The sequence below is a fragment of the Dipodomys spectabilis genome, unplaced genomic scaffold (assembly GCF_019054845.1).
Source record: "Dipodomys spectabilis isolate Male_0828 unplaced genomic scaffold, ASM1905484v1 ptg000158l, whole genome shotgun sequence".
Lineage (NCBI taxonomy): Eukaryota > Metazoa > Chordata > Mammalia > Rodentia > Heteromyidae > Dipodomys > Dipodomys spectabilis.
Window position 1 is genome coordinate 8034348 of NW_024870835.1, and position 23089 is coordinate 8057436.

The 23089-nt window shown below is 37.9% G+C and overlaps 1 protein-coding gene across 2 annotated transcripts in view; it reads left to right on the forward strand.

Moving 5' to 3' along the window:
• The window catches only part of Frem1 (FRAS1 related extracellular matrix 1), a 124428-nt gene that overhangs the window by 92428 nt on the left and 8911 nt on the right, over positions 1–23089 (forward strand). Inside the window, exons 28-34 of one of the 2 annotated variants that reach the window (XM_042692961.1) lie at positions 321–393; positions 5865–6014; positions 7656–7894; positions 8744–8791; positions 9224–9385; positions 9589–9717; positions 10018–10133. In XM_042692961.1, coding sequence (XP_042548895.1) covers positions 321–393; positions 5865–6014; positions 7656–7894; positions 8744–8791; positions 9224–9385; positions 9589–9717; positions 10018–10133 — 917 coding nt within the window. The remainder of the gene's footprint in view (positions 1–320; positions 394–5864; positions 6015–7655; positions 7895–8743; positions 8792–9223; positions 9386–9588; positions 9718–10017; positions 10134–23089) is intronic. The other variant, XM_042692963.1, reaches the window with a different exon arrangement.

A 23089-nucleotide genomic window follows, 5' to 3' on the forward strand; every position in this document is an offset into this window, starting at 1 on the left:
CTTCAAGGCACTGTTTCAAAAACCAAGTTGGAGGAGAGGGAAGGTAGTAAACTAAAAAGTTGTGCTCATAACAAAGAGAAAAATTAAGTTGTAAACTTTATATGGCTCTCTCCAGTGACCCAATCATTTCAAAACGAAAAGCAAAAAGTTGACTTGAAGAAAAATCCAGCCCAGATCTAAAATGGTGTATTGCAATTTTTAAATGCTACTTCATATTAAAAGCAGATTTATGAGCATGAGTTTAGTATGAGGGAGAATGTTTCTCTGGTATAAAATATTTACTTTTATTAAAAAAGAGACCTTTTCTCTCCCCACTTAAGGTCAACCAAGTGTCAGCGACAGTTGGAAAAGATTTCACAGTGACTCCATCCAAACTCATTCAGTTTGATCCAGGTATGTCTTGTGACTGCAGTTTGTTTTATGTTTCTGTAAACAAGTCTGGAGACTGGAAGGGACAAACTACTATACAGCTTCAGGAAACTATATCACCTGAAGTTCTTCTTCCTCTTTATTTATTTTCATTTTTATTTTTTAACTATCTTCAGTTGTACAGAAAAATCTCAACTCTTCATTTTTTAAATTTACTTAAAATAAGAAGGAAAATTGTAACAAATACTAAATATAAAATACCAAAGCAAATGTTGAATATAATCCAGGAAAAATAAGGTAATTTAAAAAAATATTATAAAAACTTAGTTACCTCAAATTCTAATGAAAATTTGCAGAATGTTATACTCACCTGGATTACTGAGATTTTTTAAGTCATTATGACAGGTTGCTATGATATGATAGCAAGAGAAAGAATTATCCAATATTGTAGAACTTTGTTTTAAATGTGTGGAAAAGTTTTATTAGGTGAAAAAAAGGGGTGCAAAAACTGGTGCTTTCTTTTAAAATGTTCTATTGTAGCCAGGAGTGATGCCTCAAGCTTGAAACCCTAGCTTCTTAGAAGATGGAGATGAGGGATCGCAGTCTGAGGCCAACCACTGGCAAAAATAAAGCTTTTGAGACTCCATCTGAACCATTGGCTAGGAATCTGGGTGCTACCTGTTATCCCAGAGTCTCAGGGAAGCACAAATAGGAAGATCAAAATCCAGGTCGGCCTGAAAATTAAGCTAGTCCTATCTCAAAAATAACCAGTGCAAAAATAGGGGCTGGAGGTGTGACTCAAAAGGAAGACCAATTACCTAGCAACCCTGAAGCCCTTCATAGAAATCCCAATACTGAAAAGAAAAAAGATATGGGACACAGATCTGAAGATATTCATAGTAGTTCATTTGACTTGAGATGTGTGAGCCACTGTTCTAACTGAAGGTAAATTGTGGAAGGCATCCCAAGGAAGGCAGTATATATGGTAGCAGGCAGAAGGAGATGGGAATGCCACACTGCAGGTTTGACACAAAAGCACTGATACAACCTCTGGGGACATGGGCCTCAAACCTGACTGAACACCAGCCTCTCTTCCTGCCTTCTATGATGGGGCAAGCAGCTTACCTCTATACAGTATGGGCTCTCTACCCCGCCCCCCCTTCTCCCCTGTGGGCTGGAAAAAAAGCTGGGTCATCCATCTGTTTAAGAGCAGTGGATAAGTCCTGGGGAAGTCAACAAAACGTCTAACTTCGTGCTTTCCTACAGAGACATTCTGTGCTCAGAAAATTTTGTTCACCACTTAATGCATACAGTTTTGGGCAAAGGCAAAAGAAAGGGCCTAAATAACATCACCACTCCAAAATAGAAAATGTTAATACAAAACTGTGGTTCACAAGGAGTAATGACACTGGATGATTCTATTAATTTCCCAGAACTGCTATAATAACATGTCACAAACTGAGTGGCTTAAAACAGGCATTTATCACTGCACAGTTCTAGAGGCTGCAAGTCCTGCAAGGTGAAGATGTCACAGCATTTATTCCTTCTGGGGCTTTATGTAAAGGAGCATGTATGCTAGCCCACTGCAATGTATCAATGGATTGAGACAATCATTGCTGATTCTTAGCTTTTGCCAGGTATCCCCAGTCTACCTTCATCTTCATGTGTATGCTTTTTGTATTTGTATCTGTGGAAAAATTTTCCTTTTGTATAACAACAAGTGATAATGGATTAAGGAGACAACTCTATTCTTAGGATGACCTTATATTAATTCATTACATCTGCAATATCTTGGTTCCAAATGAGGTCATGTCTGAGGACCTAGGATCACTTAGAAATTCTTGAGGGCTACAACTCAACATATAACAATGAACTTTCAATTTGATATGTCAATATTGTTGATATCTCCAGTATTGTTACTGGATTTTTGTGTGTGTGAACATTCTAACCTGGGTCGGTTGATATCTCTAGCTGACTACACTTTGTTGAAAGAGTTATTCCTATTGCATGTTTGATATCACCAAGGCTTCTGTAGGTTCTTCTGGTCCATGCTACCATGAAAAGATCTGATACACTGACGCTTTGCCATTTTGTAACTTCACGTGAAAACTCTCCACTGTTGGAAGTCTCTTTTTTGTGTCCTTCTAATGATTGATGTTTGTTTGTACAAGATCAGGGGTGATTTTGTTTTGAGAAGCTCACCAGGTGCTCTGGACTGTTAGGAACTTGCAGCTATTGCACTAAGGGGAGACTCTGAGATCTACCTCTTAGAATTCCACTGGATAAGATAAATGCTCGTCTGTCTACATGAATTTATTTGCTGTTTTGAGTAGATACTAATGACTTCTGGGGAGTTGAAACCATCATGATTTTAGAGATAATTTAGGAATTTAGAAAACAATAGAAACTTACCTTGTAAATAATAAAACAATCACTCATATGCTTGGTTTTTTGTTGATTTGGAATTTTTAAAAATCAAACAGCTTCATAATGGGAAATTTTATTTAGGGAATTTTAAACTTTCCCACATCCTCAGGTACAGTGAGTGCTTATGTTCTTCCTTATTTTCAGTCCTTGTCTCTTTAGGGTCTGATTGTCTTCAAGACACATCCCTTTTGCACACTGCAATCTTTTTATTTCTCTAAAAACAGCAGCTTTTACAATCCTGAAGAAACAGAGATTGAGTGACCTAATAGGATGATGGGAGGTTGGAGAACTTTGGATCTATAGGAAGGTCTGCCTTATAACTGTACCAAACAGAACCACAGATTCTAACTTCTCTTCATTGAGCTGTGGTAACTAATGGTGACTAGTGGATGTGGAAATATTCCTAAATGATTGCATTCCTTTTTAAAAATATATGTTCTTGAAAGGTTTTCTGTAATCTTAATTGAAACTTTATCATTCCTAAGAGTCAAATGTATTCCAAAGGAACAGATCTCTAATGTGACATTTAGTTAAACAATACTGAAAAATACTTTTCAATAGAGAAATCTGCTTTGCAGGGAAAATATGTAAGGAATTCACCTACAGTGTGTGTAAACATAGTCTGTAGGTCAACACAGTATCTCTCTGACTTTGTAGAAACAGGGAGAGGGGCAAATTGAAGCCTCCGGAAAAATGCAGGTATATCCCAGGGACTTAACAAATACTTTGCACCTTGAAAGTGAAAGAGGAAAAGGGGGAAAAACAACAGCAGTGAAGTTCTGACTTTCAATCTCATTAACCTAGAAAGAGGGTTATGCACACATCTAGTAGGTATAGGAACAAAGTTGAAATGCCGACAAACAAATCTGAAACACATCAGTGAAACACAGCATAGATTTGGCCTAACCATCTGGTTTTCCTCCATAAGGCCCATCGCAAAGATCTAGGGCGGTCTCTCTCTCCTTTCCCCACCCCTGCCCCTGAAGACAGAAGATACTATATTTTATAAAATGATTCTTAAAATAAGAGGCAATGGTTGAGGCTTGAAAATATATTTGAGTCTATTGGATTTTCATTTAAATAATGCTTAACTTCATGGCGTTTAAGGATCAAAACAGCTCTGTGAATATTGACAGTTTTAGTATTTATATACTTTCTTCACTGGCAACCTTTTATCTTTTCAAACCAGTTTTATAGCAACTGCTGCCTCTAACGTCTCTCAATGTCTGGCATCTCTGCCTCTCTGCCTGGATGCTCAGACCTATGCACAGTTCATTTTGTGGAAGCATCTGCTTTCAGAACATCACTTCCAGTTTGAAAGCCTTCCCTCACCCATGGTTTAAATCTGACTATGGTGACTAGTACCCAAAGATCTCTGTAGTCTAGCTACAGAATATCTCTGCAGCTATATTGCCTTTTGTCTATAGATGTGACCTTTCAACTTCAACCAGCTAATGTACTCACACTTTTCTATCTAAGCCCTACCTTTCTAAGTTCCTTCATTTGTTTGTCATGTCTTTTTACTTCCTCCTTCTGAAACTCTGGATCCCACATACATATACTGTATGTCATCTATCTCTGTCTTTGGCAGCTATTGACACATAGCTTTGAATGGTAAGTGAGTATTTTTGGTACAGTTGTTCCTCTGTATCCAGGGGTTCTGTGTCCACCGATTCAACAAAGCACAGATGAAAATAATTGAAAAAGAAACAAAATGCTGTTTCTGTATTAAACATGTCTAGGCTTCAAAGCTTCTTGTCATTAGTTCCTATAGTAAGACAAAATTTACACTGTACTAGGTAATTATGAGAAATGATAGGAAGATACACATAGGATATCTCTATCTCCTCTGAGAACTTGTAAACTCCTTTAGGTCAGAGTATGGCTTCTGTTATACTTCTAATACTCGCCTTCAAGAAGGCAGCGCTTGTGTAGACGGCACATTTGAGAGGTATAAATCTGCAGAAGGTAATCAGCAAGTAAGAGTCGTATTTTCAGAAGGGAAGGGGAAAAAAAGTTTATAGAGGCAGATTTATGAGCGTAAAAGCACTTAAATCGCCAATAAGTAAATGGCAGGAAAGCTTTACAAACTTATCCCTACAAAGTTAAGCTGTAAATTTAACATCTCTTTCCCCCTCTTAAACTTGAGCCTTCTTTCACCACTAAACAACATCCTCTACTTCCTGCCTCCACTTTCTCTGCTAAATAAACTCAAGAAGATGGCCTGAAATGTACATCGTGGAAACTGGCTTAGACCATTTCAGAAGTTGCTTCCAGTTTTGTGTTTCTGAGGTTGCTTTGCCTCCAATCCTGGTGGCGACAGTATGGCTGGAAATTGGTTGTTTAAAATCAGAACTACCTTGTGTCATGTTCAGAAAGTTACTCTGAGCCAAACTTCATTATAACTCCATGAATAGAGGCAGACAGAAAGTAGGCAATACTGTCTCAGGGGAGATGGGCAAGGCCATTTCTAGAAGCAACCCCTGGCCCCCAGTCCATAAATTCTCTCTAGAAGGATGTCTAACTGCAGAGTGGTATATGATCAGAAAAAACATTGAAGCCTAGAAGGATCTCAGGAAGCAGGGCAATGATGCAGACAGCTGTCTTTAGAAATCAATCATTTCAAGAGTTCCCTAAATAGCATCAAGTGCCATCCAATAATCACGTTTGTCTGCAGGAACCATTTAAGAATTTTTAAGTCTTCAGATTTTCAGGTTGTAGTAGCTGTTTATTCTTAACACAAGAAGGGGCAGGTTGAGGCAAAAAAAAATTACATTTCGGATCTCATCTGGTAAGCATTGGTTTTCATCCCTTGTATAAAGCAGCTTGCTTTTTTTTTTTTTTGGTTACAGTGTTTGCATTGAAATGGAATCATCATTGTCCAGGAACCAATGTGGTCTTTTCATATTATTGGGGAGAACAGCGGGGCTTCAGTGAGTTGGTGGCAGTACAATAGCTCACTCAGGCTACTGCAGTCTAGCTGTAGACATGTTAATTAATATATTTCTCTGACACCTAGGTGATTGAAATAGCAATTAAAGAGTAATTAAAATGTTTACTTCTTGTAGGAATGTCAACTAAGATGTGGAATATAGCAATTACCTATGACGGATTAGAGGAAGATGATGAGGTCTTTGAAGTAATTCTGAACTCCCCTGTGAATGCAGTTCTTGGCACGAAGACAAAAGCTGCAGTGAAAATTTTGGACTCAAAAGGAGGTATTCTTTTGATCCTCATCTTGAAATCAGGAGCAGTCCTGGCGCCATGGCTGCTGGCTTTCAACAGCTAACATGCTTGATAACACCTTCAAATCAAAATGCTTAATTTCTTGTCAAGAAAGCAACCTCCACCATGATGTAGGCCCTTTATTCTACTTTCTGCTTCATGTGGTTTTTCCTCCTGCTAGGAACTATCGCTGGAGAAAAGCAACAAGTCAGTGCCGTAGTTGTTTTTCTCCTAACCGTTTGTTGTTCTCACCAAGGGGGAAACAATGTTGGTGAGAATCTATGGACAATTATTTTCCCCAGAGTTTGCAGGGCTGTAATTATCTTCCTCTGTTAAAGAAAGCTCTCAATGCCTAAAACTGAGCTCCCACTGTAGTGTGACCAGGAAAATTCTAAGAGAAGGAATTGAAAGAAAAAAAATATAGATATAGATATAGATGTGAAGATGCAGCTTGCCCACAGGGATTTAGGAGCAGCTGGAGAATATTAATGAATGATGTTGGTTGCAGAGCCAAACAGATCCCGGGGTAGTATATGCTAAAGAACAACCTGTGAAAAGTTGTTGGATAAGAACTAAAGTCTTCTGATGCTCTGATTTTTATTCTCTGCCAATTTCCATCTAGTTCCTTGTTTAGTTAGCCCTTGATATGTCCAGTGCAGTGTCCATCTTGTGTCCTTGTGTTTATGCTGGTTGTCCCCTGTGATCCATATTTTTCTTTACTTGGACTCTATTGTCTCTTTTCTTTCTCACCCTATAATAAAAATGGAAACCATTCTGTGTTTCTTATAATCTCTTTTTATAAGTTTACATCTTTCCTCTCTGCCTTTTTCCTCATCACATTTATTTATATTCCAGTGCAGTCGAATTTTCTGGTTACATTAAGGATGCAAACTATATGAAATATGAACTCTATATGAAATGTAAAATATCAGGTGCTAGAGATATAGCTCAACAGTAGAGCCCTTGCCTATTTGGCTTGCCAGTGTAAGGCCCTAAGTTGGATCCACAACATTACAAAAAAAAGAAAGAAAAAAAGAAAGAAAAGACCCAGACAAAGGTTCTCACGTTAGGTTTTTGTCTTTTTTATTTATGCTTTCCCAGAAATTGGTAACGTTTCCAGTTGAAGCAGCTCTGTTAAGATTTATTGTATTTTTGTTCTGCAACAGTTGACTGCAAATTTTTATAACTGTTACTTGATTCTATGACATCTTTAAATGATTCCAGTTTCTACCTAGAGAAGATCAGGAGAAAGGGAATGCTGGCGAAGCACTTGTGGTCAGTCAGTGGATGAATCTAGTAGTCCCAACAGGATTGGAGTAGGAAGGGATGCGAGGCTGTTGTCCAAGTGCATGCATGATTATAAAATCATGACAATGATTTGCATGTATGGTTTGTGAAATCAATTTCATGACTTTATAATCCATCACCCTTTGAATGTCAGGAATGGCATCAGTCTTCTGGAAGAAAACCCATGAAGAGTTAAAGGAGTTTCTGGCAAATGGCACAAAGGCAACATCTGGTGGGAAGTTCATTCATCTAAGTTTTATGACAAGCTTCTCCAGGACAGAGTCCCTGTGATTCCCGACTTGTTAGTGTGAAATGTACTGACTGTCTGCCTCCTTGCTTGCCTCCAGGACAGTGCCTGACTTCCTATTCCTCCAACCACAGCCAGCACAAGGCATGGGAAAAGGGTGTTTGGCCCTTGTTGCCCTCTGGCTCCTCCTCATCCATTTCTGGTGGTTTCCCTCATCTGGAAAGAAGATACCCTTCATCTTCTCAGCAGCTAGTGGTCACCAAGGGGAGCACCCTGCGGAGCTTTGATGCTGCAGTTCTTTCTCAAAGGAAGCTCAGGACCCATGGGAACGGCAAGGCAGTAAGGGTGATGGGAACCTTTGGGGAATGGGAGTGTGAATGCATATTAATAAGGACTCCAAGACACCAAAGGAATGGTGGATTCTCATGCTTCATTGCAGGATCATGCAATGGCTTTTGTATTCAAAGATCACAATGCTGCCCTGCTACATTAATTATTCTAAAGGAGGTGATAGATATATTGATTCATCCATATGATTTCTATTTTGGTTCTTTTGTGATCCAGACAGATAAGGAATAATCAGTGACCCTAGAACAGCAAGAAATTAAGTGCCCCACTGGAGTGTGGGAGCCAACACTTTGACTTACTAAGTACGGCATTCTAACAGGCACTTTTCAAGTATATATGTGAGTGTGTTCTTGAGCCTTTGTGTACTATAGATGTGCTAAATAACAACAACAAATAATTACAAAGGTATCTTTTCCCTTTAATTGGGATTTCATATCCCCAAATACACACTACAATCATAACTTGTGTTTTAAAAAATTCCAATGATTTGGGCATGAAATATCTCAAGAAATGTTTTTGAAGCTAAGCACTGGTGGCTCACACCTTTAATCCTAGCTACTCAGGAGGCTGAGATCTGAGGATTGTGGTTCAAAGCCAGCCCTAAACCACTCAGAAAACCGGAAGAGGCACTGTGGCTCAAGCGGTAGAGGTAGAGCGCTAGCCTTGAGCTGAAGAGCTGAGGGATGGCACCCAGGCCCAAAGTTCAAGCCCCGCAACTGACAAAAAATAAATGTTTTTGCTAATTTTCAAATATGAATAAGATCTTACTGGAAGTATTTTATTCTATTGCTAGTTATTATTCAGCCCATAGATCTCATATGTTGTCTCTCTTGATTTTAGGTTTTACCATCCTCTGTTTATAAAAATGGAACAGACATCATCTATAATGTAAGCATGCGTCAGAGAATTGCTAAATTTCTTATACTTATGGTTAAAAAATACTTAGCAAGTCTATTATATCTTTTGAAATTACGTACCTGAAAATTTTCTTTTGAAATGTGAGAATTTGGGGGTCAGAAAAAGCCCTTTCATCTTTTTCATCCGGTCATGGAGCCTGAACTCTGGGCGCTGTCTGTCAGCTCTTCAGCTCAAGGCTAGCGCTCTACCACTTGAGCCACAGCGCCACTTCCGGCTTTTTCTTTTTGCTTATGTGGTGCTGAGGAATCGAACCCAGGGCCTCAGGCATGCAAGGCAAGCGCTCTACCACTGAGCCACCTTCCCAGCCCCCCTTTCATCTTTTTGTATTGATACAATTTTAAAAGCGTACATTGATGTTTGTTTCTCCCTCCCCTTATTGTTGTGTTTGTTGGCTTCCTCAAGTACCATGGGGTGGTTTCTTTGAGACTGGAAGATGACAGTTTTCCCACTCACAAAAGGAAGGCTACCGTATCCATCCTGAGTCAGCCACACAGGACAGTCAAAGCAGCAGAGCTGCCTCTGGCAGAGACAGAATCCACAAGTGCCTCACACTTTCCCAGACAGGTAGGCCAATCTTTTGTCTTTCCTATTTACCTCGGAACAATCTGTTGGCTGGGCCATAAACACTCTTAATTCACAAAATAGCCTCCAAGCTTGGGAGTAGATTACTCAACCCAGATGTTTTCCAACAAGTGTAGACTCAGAAGAGATAAGTTATGTTATCAACTTACATTAAATCGATTTTAAATTGCCTTTTCTCCCTGTAGAACCAGTTGCCATCATTCCCAAAGAATTGCACGGTGGAGATAAAGGGACTCCTCCATTTTGAAGAAAGTAACCAAAAACTGTATCAATGCAATGGAATTGCCTGGAAAATCTGGAGTCCCCAAACCAAGGTAGGGACCCAGGCTAAGCAGCTGAGCACCGCTGAGCTGATAGAGTGCAGTGATCTGGTGGGTGGCTGTCAATTTACACTGTCTGTTTATCCTTCTCTCACCCAGAATGCCAAGAGCAAAACATAATCCAAAGTGTTTTCAAAATCACAAAATATTATTTTATCTATTCCATTTACAAAAGATGTTGACTTATTTTGTTTACCACTTATCAAAGGTTTAACATTGGAACATGTCTGACTGTGATTGTATTTGCTGTATAAAGCCACTGCATTTCTCAAGATGCAGAACTCTTTTTTCCAGGAGGTGGAAGACAAATCCTGCCCAGCTGGATGGCACCTGCACTCAGGCTACTGCCATACCTTGATCACAGAACAGAAGAGCACCTGGGCCCTGGCCATGCAAGCTTGCAGGGAACAGTAAGGAACGCCATGTCACACTGGATTGGTTTTTTTTTTTTTCCTTTTTCTCCCACCATTTCTTTATTTTCTCATGGATCTATAGGTCTATTTCATTCATTCAACAAATATTGAGTGTCTACCTGGCTTTGTTTTTAGAGCCCCAATGGGTTACAGGTTATCAAGGACAGTTGCAAATCAGTTTGGATAAGGTATTTTGACTGAGCTTTTATCTGTTAAAGCTGTGTGGTAGCAAACCTTCCCCCCCTCCCCTACTTTTACAAATCCTATCTGGGTCTTTTTGAGAAGGGGCTTTTCTGAGTCAGTAACACTGCAGGTGGTATAGTTTCCTTTTTTTTATTTTTAATATATAGAAACTCCTGACCATTAATTGAAGAATATATAGTCATGAAAGGCCTTATGGCATCCTACCTCTACCAATATAAAGGCTCTGTTGCTTATAAAGCTAGACAAGTAGGACAAAGGCACAGTGGATAATAGTACATTTAGTGACAGATGACTTGGGTCAGATAATGGCAACTAAATTTATCTAGTCCAGAAGGATTTTAAAAATGAATAAGTAGCCAGGCCTGGTGGCTCACACCTATAATCCTAGCTACTCAGGAGGCTGAAATCTAAGGATTGTGGTTTGAAGGCAACCCGGGAAGGAAAGCCCATGAGACTCTTACCTCCAATAAACCACTAGAAAACTGGAAGTAGCACTGTGGCTCAAGTGGTAGAACACTTGCCTTGAGCTGAAGAGCTGAGGGACAGTGCCCAGGCTCAGAGTTCAAGCCCCACAACCACCACCACCAACAACAAAGAATAAGCAGCTATCTGTGCCTTTCCTTTTTAATTTACCAACCTGGATAGTATCCAAACAATACAATTAACTAATATACTGTGTGACTAGAAATGGAGACTAGAGAAATATCTAGTTCATTTCTGTGAGAGTTTGTACTTCATCACATTTTTTAAAAGTTATGCTCATTTAAAGATACTAGTTAGGCCGGGTGCCGGTGGCTCATACCTGTAATCCTAGCTACTCAGGAGGCTGAGATCTGAGGATGGTGGTTCAAAGCCAGCCCGGGCAGGAAAGTCCAAGAAACTCTTATCTCCAATAAACCACTAGAAAACTGGCAGTGGCGCTGTAGCTCAAGTGGTAGAGTGCTAGTCTTGAGCTGAAGAGCTAGGGACAGCACTCAGGCCCAGAGTTCAAGCCCCACGACCAACCAAAAAAAAAAAAAAGATACTAGTGAGAAAATGAAAGGGCAAACCACATGCAGGAAATTTATTACCGAAGTGTATATATGATAAAGGTCATGAAGACAAAAAATACAAAAGTAACTACAAAAAAATCATTAGATATCTCATGGACTGGGAAGTTGGCTCAGTGCTAGAGTGCTTGCCTCGCATGCATGAGGCCCTGGGTTCAATTTCTCAGTACCACCATAGGTAGAAAAAAGCCCGTGGCGCTGTAGCTCAAGTGGTAGGGCGCTAGCCTTGAGCTGAAGAGCTGAGGAACAGCACCCAGGCCCAGAGTTCAGCCCCCACAACCGACAAAAAAAAAACAAAAAAGGTATCTCATAAACTAAAAGTAACTTTATGTTCTCCCAAGAGGAAATAGAGTTGCTTCATGAATATACCAAAACATCCTCAATATCAATAGGTATCAGGTAAATGAAAATTAAAACTCCAGTGTAATACCACTTCACACTAAAATAATGAAGATCACAAATTCGACAACACCAAATGTTGACAAAGGCACAGATAAGTAGAATCCTATGTGTTCCTGATGGAAGCAGACAATGTTATGACTTTGTAGAATGTATAAAGGTATGCACCTTGTGACCTAAGGAAAAATACAAATGCATGCTAAAAACACAAATTTCATAACTTTATTCACAGTAATAATTTGTCCATGTGTCTTTTTATTAGTAATTTTTATTATTAATTAATTTGTAGGAGTACTTAATATTTTCTCCATCAATAAGACAATACTTTTTTGGGGGTGGGGGGTTGTGGGGCCTGAACTCTGGTCCTGGGTGTTGTCCCACAGCTCTTCAGCTCAAGGCTAGCGCTCTACCACTTGAGCCACAGAGCCACTTCTGGCTTTTTCTGCTTCTGTGGTGCTGAGTAATCAAACCCAGGGCCTCATGCATGCAAGGCAAGCACTCTACCACTGAGCCACCTTCCCAGCCCCAGAGAACACATTTTTATATAAACTTTTATAAACAATGAAATAGAATGACTACAACAATGTAAGTGAATTGTGGGTAAATCATTTACAGAATATATAGAAAAGTCAGCCTTATGTAATAGAATACATATTTTATGATTCTATTTGAATAGGAAAATCTATTATGAATCTAATACAAATAATAATGATAATCTCTGGCAAGGATTGTGAGAGACTAGAAAATATTACCAACTAATGTTCTAGAGTAATAGAAAGGTCATAGTCTGTGTAATTGTTTTATAAACATAAGTACAGTTGTCAAACTCCTCAAATTGAATACATAAAGAAATTTTGTTGTATATAAATTATACCTATAGTTTAGGGTATTTTTTTAGATAGGAGCTCACTGTGTTGTGCTGTGTTGTCCAGACTGGCCTCAAATTGTTGGGCTCAGACAATCCTTCGGCCTCAGCCTCTTCAGAGACTACAGAAGTGTGTCACCATGTCCAGGTTTATGTCTAGATTTGATAAAAAAAGGCTAATAAAATACTTAAACACTGGAAAAATTAACCACTTTTTCATCACTGGTGTATTTCAAATCCTAACTACAAGTAGAGTTATAATAGAAGTTATACTCAGTGACTTTCAGGGTTTTATTTTGTTCATAAGCTAGTGACAGAAAATAAGACCAAATACTTGAAGAACTTAAAAGCTATGTGATTACAAAAATCACAAGAGATTCTTTAAGAAAAAATTATCAATTACCCTACTTTTATTTAAAGCTTGTCCTGGTGCATTGAAAACTTTGATAGCGATGTGGCTTAAACAGTAGAGCTCCTGCCAAGTGCAAGGCCCTGAGATCAAATATCATAAACACACACACACACACACACACACACACACATCAAAAAAAGAGAAAAGAGTTTAGTAGGAGTATTATGGATGATCTCTTTTCTTCCTTCAGGAAAGATATCTGACACAGAATCAAAAACTTTCTGAACCAGCAAGGAGAGAATAGCAGTATGCTACCAAATGGTTTCTTTGCTGACTAAAACAAGGGCCAGTGCAGTTACTTAAACTCCAGGCTAAGTTACCAAGATGAAATCATTATTGGGATTATTGATAAAATATAGACTGAAGAAGAAAGCCCTCCAACTTCAAGTCTGAAATCAGATTTATTGTTGATCTTCCAATGATTTCACAGCACAATCTAAAGAAGTATGTTGGCTGTTATGAAGCTGTCAATATTTCTTTATAACATCCACAGTGCTGGGGATGAACTCAGAGCTTTAAGCATGTTAGGCAAGTGCTCTCCCACTGAGCCATACCCCAGCCTCTCATTGTTTTTCAATTATGAGAAAATAAGGACTATGTACTGAGAGATTTCCTTTTGCCCATTCATAAGTGTTAGTTTGAGGTTACCAAGTATCTCTAGTTAGAACAACTATTCTTTATTCTTTTACCACTAGATTCCTAGTGGTAAAAATCAGTTTTATATAAAACTCTCAGTTGACAGTAAAATTGTTGATGCTTTCTGGCAGAAAGATGCAAATTAGCCTCCCAATATGTTTTATTTTATTGATCCAGCTAATCATAGCTTACTAGACCAGATCTACTAATATTGCACAACTCAATCATCCTACTATTAAATGTAAGGCCCAAATTACTTTTAAAGCTATTTCTTTTTGTGCTTGACCTAAGACTTCATGGGCATCTTGCTTTGAAGCATCATAACCCATGACCTAAACTGACCTAGTTTATCCACCTCCTTGCCAATAATAGATACCTTGCTTTTATATTGTACTTTGTAATTTACAGAATCCTTTCACAAGTTAGCTTATTTGATCTTCCATCACTACTGTGAGGAAAGCAGGTATTATTATCTTTAAATCTTTAGGTCTAAAAAATGTTGAAGAAGCCTAACCACTTGCTTGTTTTCATATAACTAAGTAGATGAGAGAGAGAGAGAGAGAGAGAGAGAGAGAAAGAGAGAGAGAGAGGACTTAATTTTTGCATTATGCTAAAACAGCTCTGTCAATATGGGGACCTTATTACAGATATATCAAAAAGCATGTCTATTTTAACTTTTAACTTTGGTTGGGCTAATCAATAGTTTTCAAAATTATTTGTTCAAAATTCCTTATTTTGGGGGCTAGAAGGTGGCTCCGTGGTAAAGCGCTTGCCTTGCATGCCTGAGGCCTTGGGTTCGATTCCTCAGCACCACATAAGCAAAAAGAAAAAAGCCGGAAGTGGTGCTGTGGCTCAAGTGGTAGAGTGCTAGCCTCGAGCTGAAGAGCTGAGGGACAGTGCCCAGGCCCAGAGTTCAGGCCCACAACCGGACCCCCCAAAAAAATTCTTATTTTTCATGCAGTAAAGAAATAATAAGATTTTTGTTATTATAGATGCTAAGTTTCCTTGGATTTGAATCAAGCTAACCTTTCTGACTAAACCTGAAGTGTAGTCAGGTTCTGAGTTCATAAATTTGTTTATTAACAGATATTTGGAATACCTATTACGCTAGAAATGTCTATAGCAGACTATACTTTTAAAATTTTGTTCTCTAGTGTTAGCTCCACAACTCAATAACTGAAATCTTTCTCACTCATTCAGAAAACAGATCCCCAAGTTCCCCTGATCCAACTGTCCTGTAGGAAAAGTCCTCAATGTTACATGTCATATCAGTAATAATATACAACCTGGATAATTCCTTTCCCATACTCCCTCTCCAAAATGCTTGTTAAGAATGTGAAAGTTACTGAATGTAAATGACAAGATTAGTATTTATTGAGTTGATGGTGCCATGCTGTAGATATAATTAAGAAGTTCCCTAGAAAGGAGGTATCGTGACATATACATGTAATTCCAGTTCTCTGGAGACTAAGTCAGCCTGGGCAAAAAAATTGAACCTAACAAATAAAAAAAATTGAACCAAAACTGAAATCAAACCAAATCAAACCAAACCGCCACCAGTAACAAAACACAGAATCTGGGCCTAAATTTAATTAGTTACAAACAATACTTATAAACTTAATGTCATAAGTGGCATTCAGAATATATTAAGTAAAAATTTTGTTCTTAATAAATTATTACAAAATCTATTATACCTGAAAGGATTCTACCTCCACTGTAACTCCATGGGATTATATGTAACACAGTGGTCATATCTAATAGATCAAATGTGATTTTATAAGCAGATTTAAAACTATTGTTCAAAAAATATATATATTTTTTGTTGGTTGTAGGGCCTGAACTCTGGGCCTGGGCACTGCCCCTCAGTTCTTCAGCTCAAGGCTAGCACTCTACCACGTGAGCCACAGCACCACTTCCAGCTTTTTCTGCTTATGTGGTGCTGAGTAATCAAACCCAGGGCCTCATGCATGCAAGGCATGCACTCTACCACTGAGCCACCTTCCTAGCCCCTCAAATTATTTTTGAAGTTAGTTTGTTTAACCTCCAGGAGTTATTTCAAGATCTAAATGTGTGCTTCTTTGTAAATACAAAACTGAGAAAACTGTCAGAACAAGAGAAAAATAATTTTAGGAACAGGTAGAGCTTTTCCACCATACTTTAGAGAGAGATTGGTTTCTCAGTAAAATAAACTCTTCCCAATGTATATAGCTACTAATTAATAAAAAATTTAAATGTCATTAAAAGCTTCTAATTTAAGGATTAATTTAAAAATAGACAAAAATTTTGCACTTGCATTGCACTTTAATATGTACTTTGTTTTAAAAAGACAAGAAGAATGATTAGAGCATATATACTAGTCATAGCTATATCAAAATAAACTATCAACAGCTCAAAAGCCTCTTAAAATAAAAATAAAAGATTTGATATATACCTTTGGATCAGTCATTGAGCAGGAATATTTTTGGTGGTAAAAAGACCTTTTCAGTGTAAGACTTGAACCCCAAGTCTTCCATTCTGTATATTTGGACCTTTTTCCTTCCCTTCATCTAATACTTTTCAGTTAATTTCATTCTATTTTCCAACCCTATTGGCTTGAAATGTCCTTGGGAAATTGTGGATTCCTTCTGTGATACAAAATTCACAGTTCAACATTTTATAACCTAGAGATTCACTTTTCCCTAGGTATTTTTGAAGTTAAGGGTTTAGATTTCATAGTTAGAATTAGTATGCACATTGTGTGATTTCTTACTTGAATGTAGCTGTCACTACTGAATTGTGTGCTTTGCTTTCTGGGGCTGATATACATTGCCATATGTCTTTTACTATGCCCATGCTTAAAAAAAATAGCAAATTTTACTTTATTCCTCTAACCCAACTCAATTTTTATCTTCAATTTCTTCTCCTCCCCATTGATATTTATTATTTTTCTAACCCAAATGAGCCAGACTGCTAAATTAGGCATTTCTTGAATTTACATATTGTAATCTCATCTGCTTACTTCCTAAGGCAGACACTGTACATTGGTAATTCTATTATTATAGATCATTATCTATGAAACCATTTTGCCTTCCCACAGGAGTGTCTGGAACCCCTGCTGCCATACCCTTCCAGGAGTTACTCTAAAATATACCGGTCTTTACAACTTTTAAAGAAGTAGATGTTTATTTTTATAACCAGAAAAGTGAATGTTTCTGTTCTTATTCAATTCCTATTAAAATGCATAATTTACTTTCAGTGCAAAACTATGATTTTTAAATATGATCCTTCCATAATTCTGATTATATACATGCCAACTACACATTTCGATGAAATATATATTCACCTATTCGTGTATAAAATATAAAGTAGATGATATCCTTCAAATTATTCCATTGCGCAAGACTAGCTTCTCAGACTGCAGTATCTAGGCCAGTCTACTTTTGTATGATTCCAAGAAAGAAAAATCATCTCAAATTTTTTTCTGAGTATTATGTCAAAATTATACTTAGGCTAACAATAATGCACCTAAAAGTAATCATTAATCTCTTTCTCCAAATGCATATATTCAATAGATTCAGTTGGACATAGAATTCTTTCTTTACCCAGGAAATCTAAATGCATGTTTTAATTCGTGTTTTAATTCTCTTTCTTATTTTTTCCCTCATCCTTCCCAACTCTTCTCCTCAACTTTTAAAAATTTCATATTGAATATTATGATTGCATTCCCCCATCACTTCCAAAGTTAAGGTATCTATCTGGCTATCTAGCTATTTTTTTGTGCTGGTCCTAGGGCTTGAACCCAGGGATTAGGAGCTGTCCCTGAGCTAGTTTGCTCAAGGCTGTGTTTTACCACTTGAACCACAGCTCCACATCTGGCTTTTTTTTTTCCAATGGTTAATTATTGGAGATTAGAGTCTCATGAATTTTTCTGCCTGGGCTAACTTCAAACTGTGATCCTCACATCTCAGCCTCCTGAGTAGCTATAGGATTATAGGTATGAGCCATCAGTGCCTGGCAAGTTTTCATTTTTAATTCTGTGCTTTGTAAGCTTTAAAATTCAGAATTGTTGAATGACTTTTGTGTATTTGAACCTATGTATTTCTTTTTACATCCATCTATACATTTATCTCTACAAGGACTACCTACGGTGTTTTATAGGTACATGTACAAAAGCAAAGAACTGATGCTGTTATTAAATGACCAAATTATTTCTCTTGTGAATAACTATATTCTAATATTTTGTGTGCCTAAGCACAGCTGTTTTCCAGTCTGGACCTTTTGAGGCTTCATGCTTTTTGAAGAGTCAAAAAGATATTGTTGCCAGGTAACAGTGGCTCACTCCTGTAGTCTTAATTACTCAGGAGGCTGAGAGCTGAAAATTGAGGTTTGAAGCCAGCCCAGGGAGGAAAGGCTATGAACTCTTTTCTCCAATAACCACCAAAAAGTCAGAAGTGGAGCTGTGATTCAAGTGGTAGAGTGCTAGTACTGAGTGAGCAAATGAGCTCAGGGACAATGCCCGGACCCTAAGTTCAAGTCTCAGTATCAGCACGCACACACACAACACACATTTACACACACACACACCTAATTGAACATTGAAAACACACTTTACAATATGCTTTTAATTACAGGAATCTTCCAAAATAATCTTTTTTTGAGCTCAGGGCTTGGGCACTGTCCCTGAAGATCTTTTGCTCAAGGCTAGTGCTCTACCACTTTGAGCCACAGCTCCATTTCTGGTTTTTGAGTTTTCAGTAAGAGTCTCATGAGGACTTTTCTGCTCAGGCTGGCTTTGAATTGAAGTCTTCAAATTTCAGCCTCTTGAATAGCTAGGAATATAGGCATGAGCTACCAGTGCCCAGCAAAATCATTTTTTTTAATGTTAAAATACTGTACAGAGGAGTTACAATCACATGGGCAAGATAATGAGTACATTTCTTATCAAGCATTGTAGCCTCCTCCTTTGTTTCCCCTTCCTATCCCTTCCCATCTTCCCCCTCCCACCCAAACCTCCTCCCCCCCCCAACAAAGTTGTAAAGTTCGTTTTCAACATAATGACTTGTACATCTCATTGTTACAATGGGTCCACCTGTATCCCTAGTTAAACAATTTGTTCCCCTCCACAAATTATACCGACATCAAATACAGTGAAAACAGAGGTTATACCGGTGGGGGGGGACATACAAAGCAACAAAGCAATAATCTTATAAATGTGATAGAAACAATCACATGAAAGAAAAAAAAACATTTCAATATATATCTTAGGGTTCATTTACCTAATATCAACTTACCTGAGATTTTCTGCTTGACACTGACACATACTAGTTATTGCAAATAAGGGAAACCATGGAACCTATGTTTCTTTGGGCCTGGCTTACTTCACTTAATATAATTTTTTCCAAGTCTTTCCATTTCCTAACAAATGGGGCAATGTCATTCTTTCTGATGGAGGCATAGAATTCCATTGTGTATATATATCACATTTTCTTGATCCATTCATCTACTTAGGGGCATCTGGGTTGGTTCTATATCTTAGCTATGGTAAATAATGCTGCAATAAACATAGTTGTGCTGGTAGCTTTAGTGTGGTCTTGTTTGTGAACATTTGGGTAAATGCCCAAAAGTGGGATTGCTGTGTAATAGGGAGCATGTGGAGTCTTTTGAGGAACCTCCATACTGCTTTTCAAAATGGTTGAACAAGTTTACACTCCCACCAACAATGCAGTAAGGTTCCCTTCTCTTCACATCCCCTCCAGCATCTGTAGTTATTAGAGTTCTTGATTTTAGCCATTCTAACTGGGGTGAGGTGCTATCTATCTCAATATTGCTTTGATTTGCATTTCTTTTATGGCTAGGGAGGTTGAGCATTTCTTCATATGTCTATTGACCATCCTTCTTTCCTCTTCAGAGAAATTTCTCTTTAAGTCTTTAGCCCACTTATTTATTGGGCAGTTGTTTCTTTGAAGATTTGTTGTAGGGGAATTTACTTTTTTGAGTTCCAGGTATATTTTAGATATGAGACCCTTGTCTGTTGTATGGCTAATGAAGATCTTCTCCCAATCCATGGGTTTTCTATTGATCTTGCTAGCTATGTCCTCTGCCATGCAGAAGCTCTGCAATTTCATGCAATCCCATTTGTTCAACATTTCTTTGATTTGTTGTGTTTCTGGGTCTCTATTAAGAAAATTTCGGCCTGTGCCAAGGAGACCTGGGGTTTCTCCTATTCTATCTTGTAATGTTTTCAGAGTGTCTACTTTGACTCCAAGGTCTTTGATCCATTTGGAGTTGATTCTAGTGCAGGGTGATATATAAGGATCTAGCTTTAGTTTTCTACAAGTAGTTAACCAATTTTGCCAGCACCATTTACTGAAGAGGCTGTCTTTCTTCCATTCTATTTTTTTAGCTCCCTTATCGAAGATTAGGTGGCTATAAGTCTTTAAGTTCATTTCTGGTTTTCAATTCTATTCCATTGGTCCTGAGGTCTGTTCTTGTGCCAGTACCAAGCTGTTTTGATTACTATGGCTTTGTAGTAGAGTTTAAAATTTGGTATTGATATTCCTCCAGCAGTGTTCTTTCTGTTGAGGATCATTTTTGCTATTCGGGGTCTTTTCTTGTTCCATATGAATTTTTGGACTGCCTCTTCTATTTCCTTGAAGAATGAGGTTGGAATATTGATAGGTATTGCATTGAATTTGTAGATAGCCTTGGGAGGTATTGCCATTTTCACGATGTTGATCTTTCCAATCCAGGAGCATGGGAAGTTTTTGCCACTTTCTAAGTTCTGTTTTGATTTCCTTTTTTAAGTTTTTAAAATTTTCATCATAGAAGTTCTTCACTTCTTTGGTTAAGTTAATTCCTAGGTATTTTATTTTTTGTGGGGTTATTACAAATGGAGTTGCTTTCCTAATTTCAGCCACACTTTTCTCATTGTTGGCATACAGAAAAGCCATTGATTTTTGAGGGTTAATTTTATACCCTGCTACTTTGCCAAAGTTTTGAATCAGCTTGAGTAATTTGGGAATGGAGTCTGTGGGATTCTTTAAATACAAGATCATGTCATCTGCAAAGAGGGAGAGTTTTACTTCTTCTTTCCCTATTTGGATCCCCTTTATGTTTGCATCTTGTTTTATTGCTGTAGCTAGGCATTCTAATACTAGGTTGAAGAGAAGTGGAAAGAGTGGACATCCTTGTCTTGTTCCTGAGTTAAGAGGAAATGGCTTTAGTTTTTCACCATTGAGTATAATGCTGGCTGTAGGTTTGTCATATACAGCCTTTATTGTATTGAGGAATATTCCATGGATTCCTAATTTTTCCAGAACCTTCATCCTAAAGGGGTGTTGGATCTTGTTAAATGCTTTTTCTGCATCTATTGAGATAACCATGTGGTTCTTATCCTTGCTCCTGTTGATGTGATGAATTATATTAATTGATTTGCATATATTGAACCAGCTTTGCATCCCTGAAATGAATCCTGTTTGATCGTGGTGTTTGATTTTTTGGATGAATTATTGAAGTCAATTGGCCAAAATTTTGTTGAGAAGTTTTGCATCGATATTCATCAAAGATATGGGTCTATAATTCTCTTTCTTTGATGAGTTCCTGCCTGGTTTTGGGATGAGGGTTATGATGGCTTCATAGAATGAGTTTGGTAGTGAGCTTTCTCTTTCAATTTCATTGAAGAGTTGGAGGAGTATTGGTGTGAGCTCTGCTTTGAAGGCCTTGTAGAATTCCACTGTACACCATCTGGTCCTGAGCTTTTCTTAGATGGGAGGTCTCTTATTGCTGTTTCTATTTCAATGCTTGATATGGGCCTGTTAAGATGGTTTAATTCATCTTGTTTTAGTTTCGGCATGTCAATATTTGCTAGGAAAAGGTCCATTTCTGCCAAGTTCTCGAACTTATTAGCATAAAGGTTTGAGAAGTATTCCCTTATAATGTTCTGAATCTTGATTGTTTCTGTGGTGATGTTTCCATTCTCATCTCTGAGTTTATTTATTTGGATGTATTCTCTTCTTTTTCTGATAAGATTTGCTAAGGGTCTGTCAATTTTATTAATTTTTTCGAAGAACCAGCTCTTTGTTTTGTTGATTCTATGGTTTTTTTGGATTCTAATTCATTTAATTCTGATTTAATTTTAATTATTGTTTTCCATCTACTGGATTGGGGTTTATCTTGCTGCTCTTTTTCAAGGAGGCTCAGATGTCTCATTAAATTGTTGGTTTCAGATCTCTCCAATTTGTTGATGTAGGAACTCAGAGCTATAAACTTGCCCCTGAGTACTGCCTTTGCTGTTTCCCAGAGGAGCTGGTAATTTGTGTGTTCATTGTTGTTGAATATCATGAACATTTGAATTTCCTTTCTAATCTCTTCCATGACGCACTCGTGATTCAGCAGTGTGTTGTTCAGCCTCCATGTGTTACAGGACTTTCTTTAGTGGCTTTTGTTGTTGAGTTCTAATTTTATTCCCTTGTGGTCTGAAAGAATGCAAGGTATAACTTCAATGTTTCTGAATTTGGACAAGTTTGCTTTGTGGCCTAAAATGTCTATTTTGGAAAATGTTGCATGTGCTGCTGAGAAAAGGGTGTATTCTGATGCTGCTGGGTGAAATATTTGGTAGATGTCTGTTAAATCTAGTTGATCTATGCAGTTGTTTAGATCTTCGGTTTCTCTGTTGAGTTTTTGCCGAGTTGATCTATATAGTGGGGATAATGGTGTGTTAAAGTCTCCAACAATTAATGTCTTTGGATCTATGTGGGATTTGAGGGAAAGTAGTGTTTCTTGGATAAATTTGGGTGCTCCGTTGTTTGGCGAATAGATATTTAGAATTGTGATAACCTCCTGAAGGAGAGATCCCTTAATTAGTATGTAGTGACCTTCTTTATCTCTTCTCACTAATTTTAATTTGAAATCTATTTTATCTGATATTAAGATTGCAACTCCTGCCTGTTTATGGGGGCCATTTGCTTGGTAGATTTTGTTCCAGCCTTTCACATTGAAAATGTGTTTGTTTTTATGGGCAAGATGTGACTGACTCCTGAAGGCAGCAGATAGAAGGATCTTGCTTTTTAATCCAACTAGACAGTCTATGTCGCTTAATTGGAGAGTTAAGTCTATTAATGTTCAGAGATAGGACTGAGAGGTATTTGGGAGTTCCTGCCATTTTATCCACCTTCTTGGGGGCTGCGGCAATTGGGTTCTTCCTATGGTTCTTGGATTCTCAGTTTGGGTACCATTTCTTGGCCTTTATTGTGGTCTTGTTAGTTTTCTATGTGTAGGATATCTTTAAGAATCTTTTGTAGGGCTGGTTTGGTGGAGATATATTGTTTCAATTTTTCTTTGCTATGGAAGGGTTTTATTTGACCTTCAGTTATGAATGAGAGTTTAGCTGGGTACAGTATTCTTGGTTGAT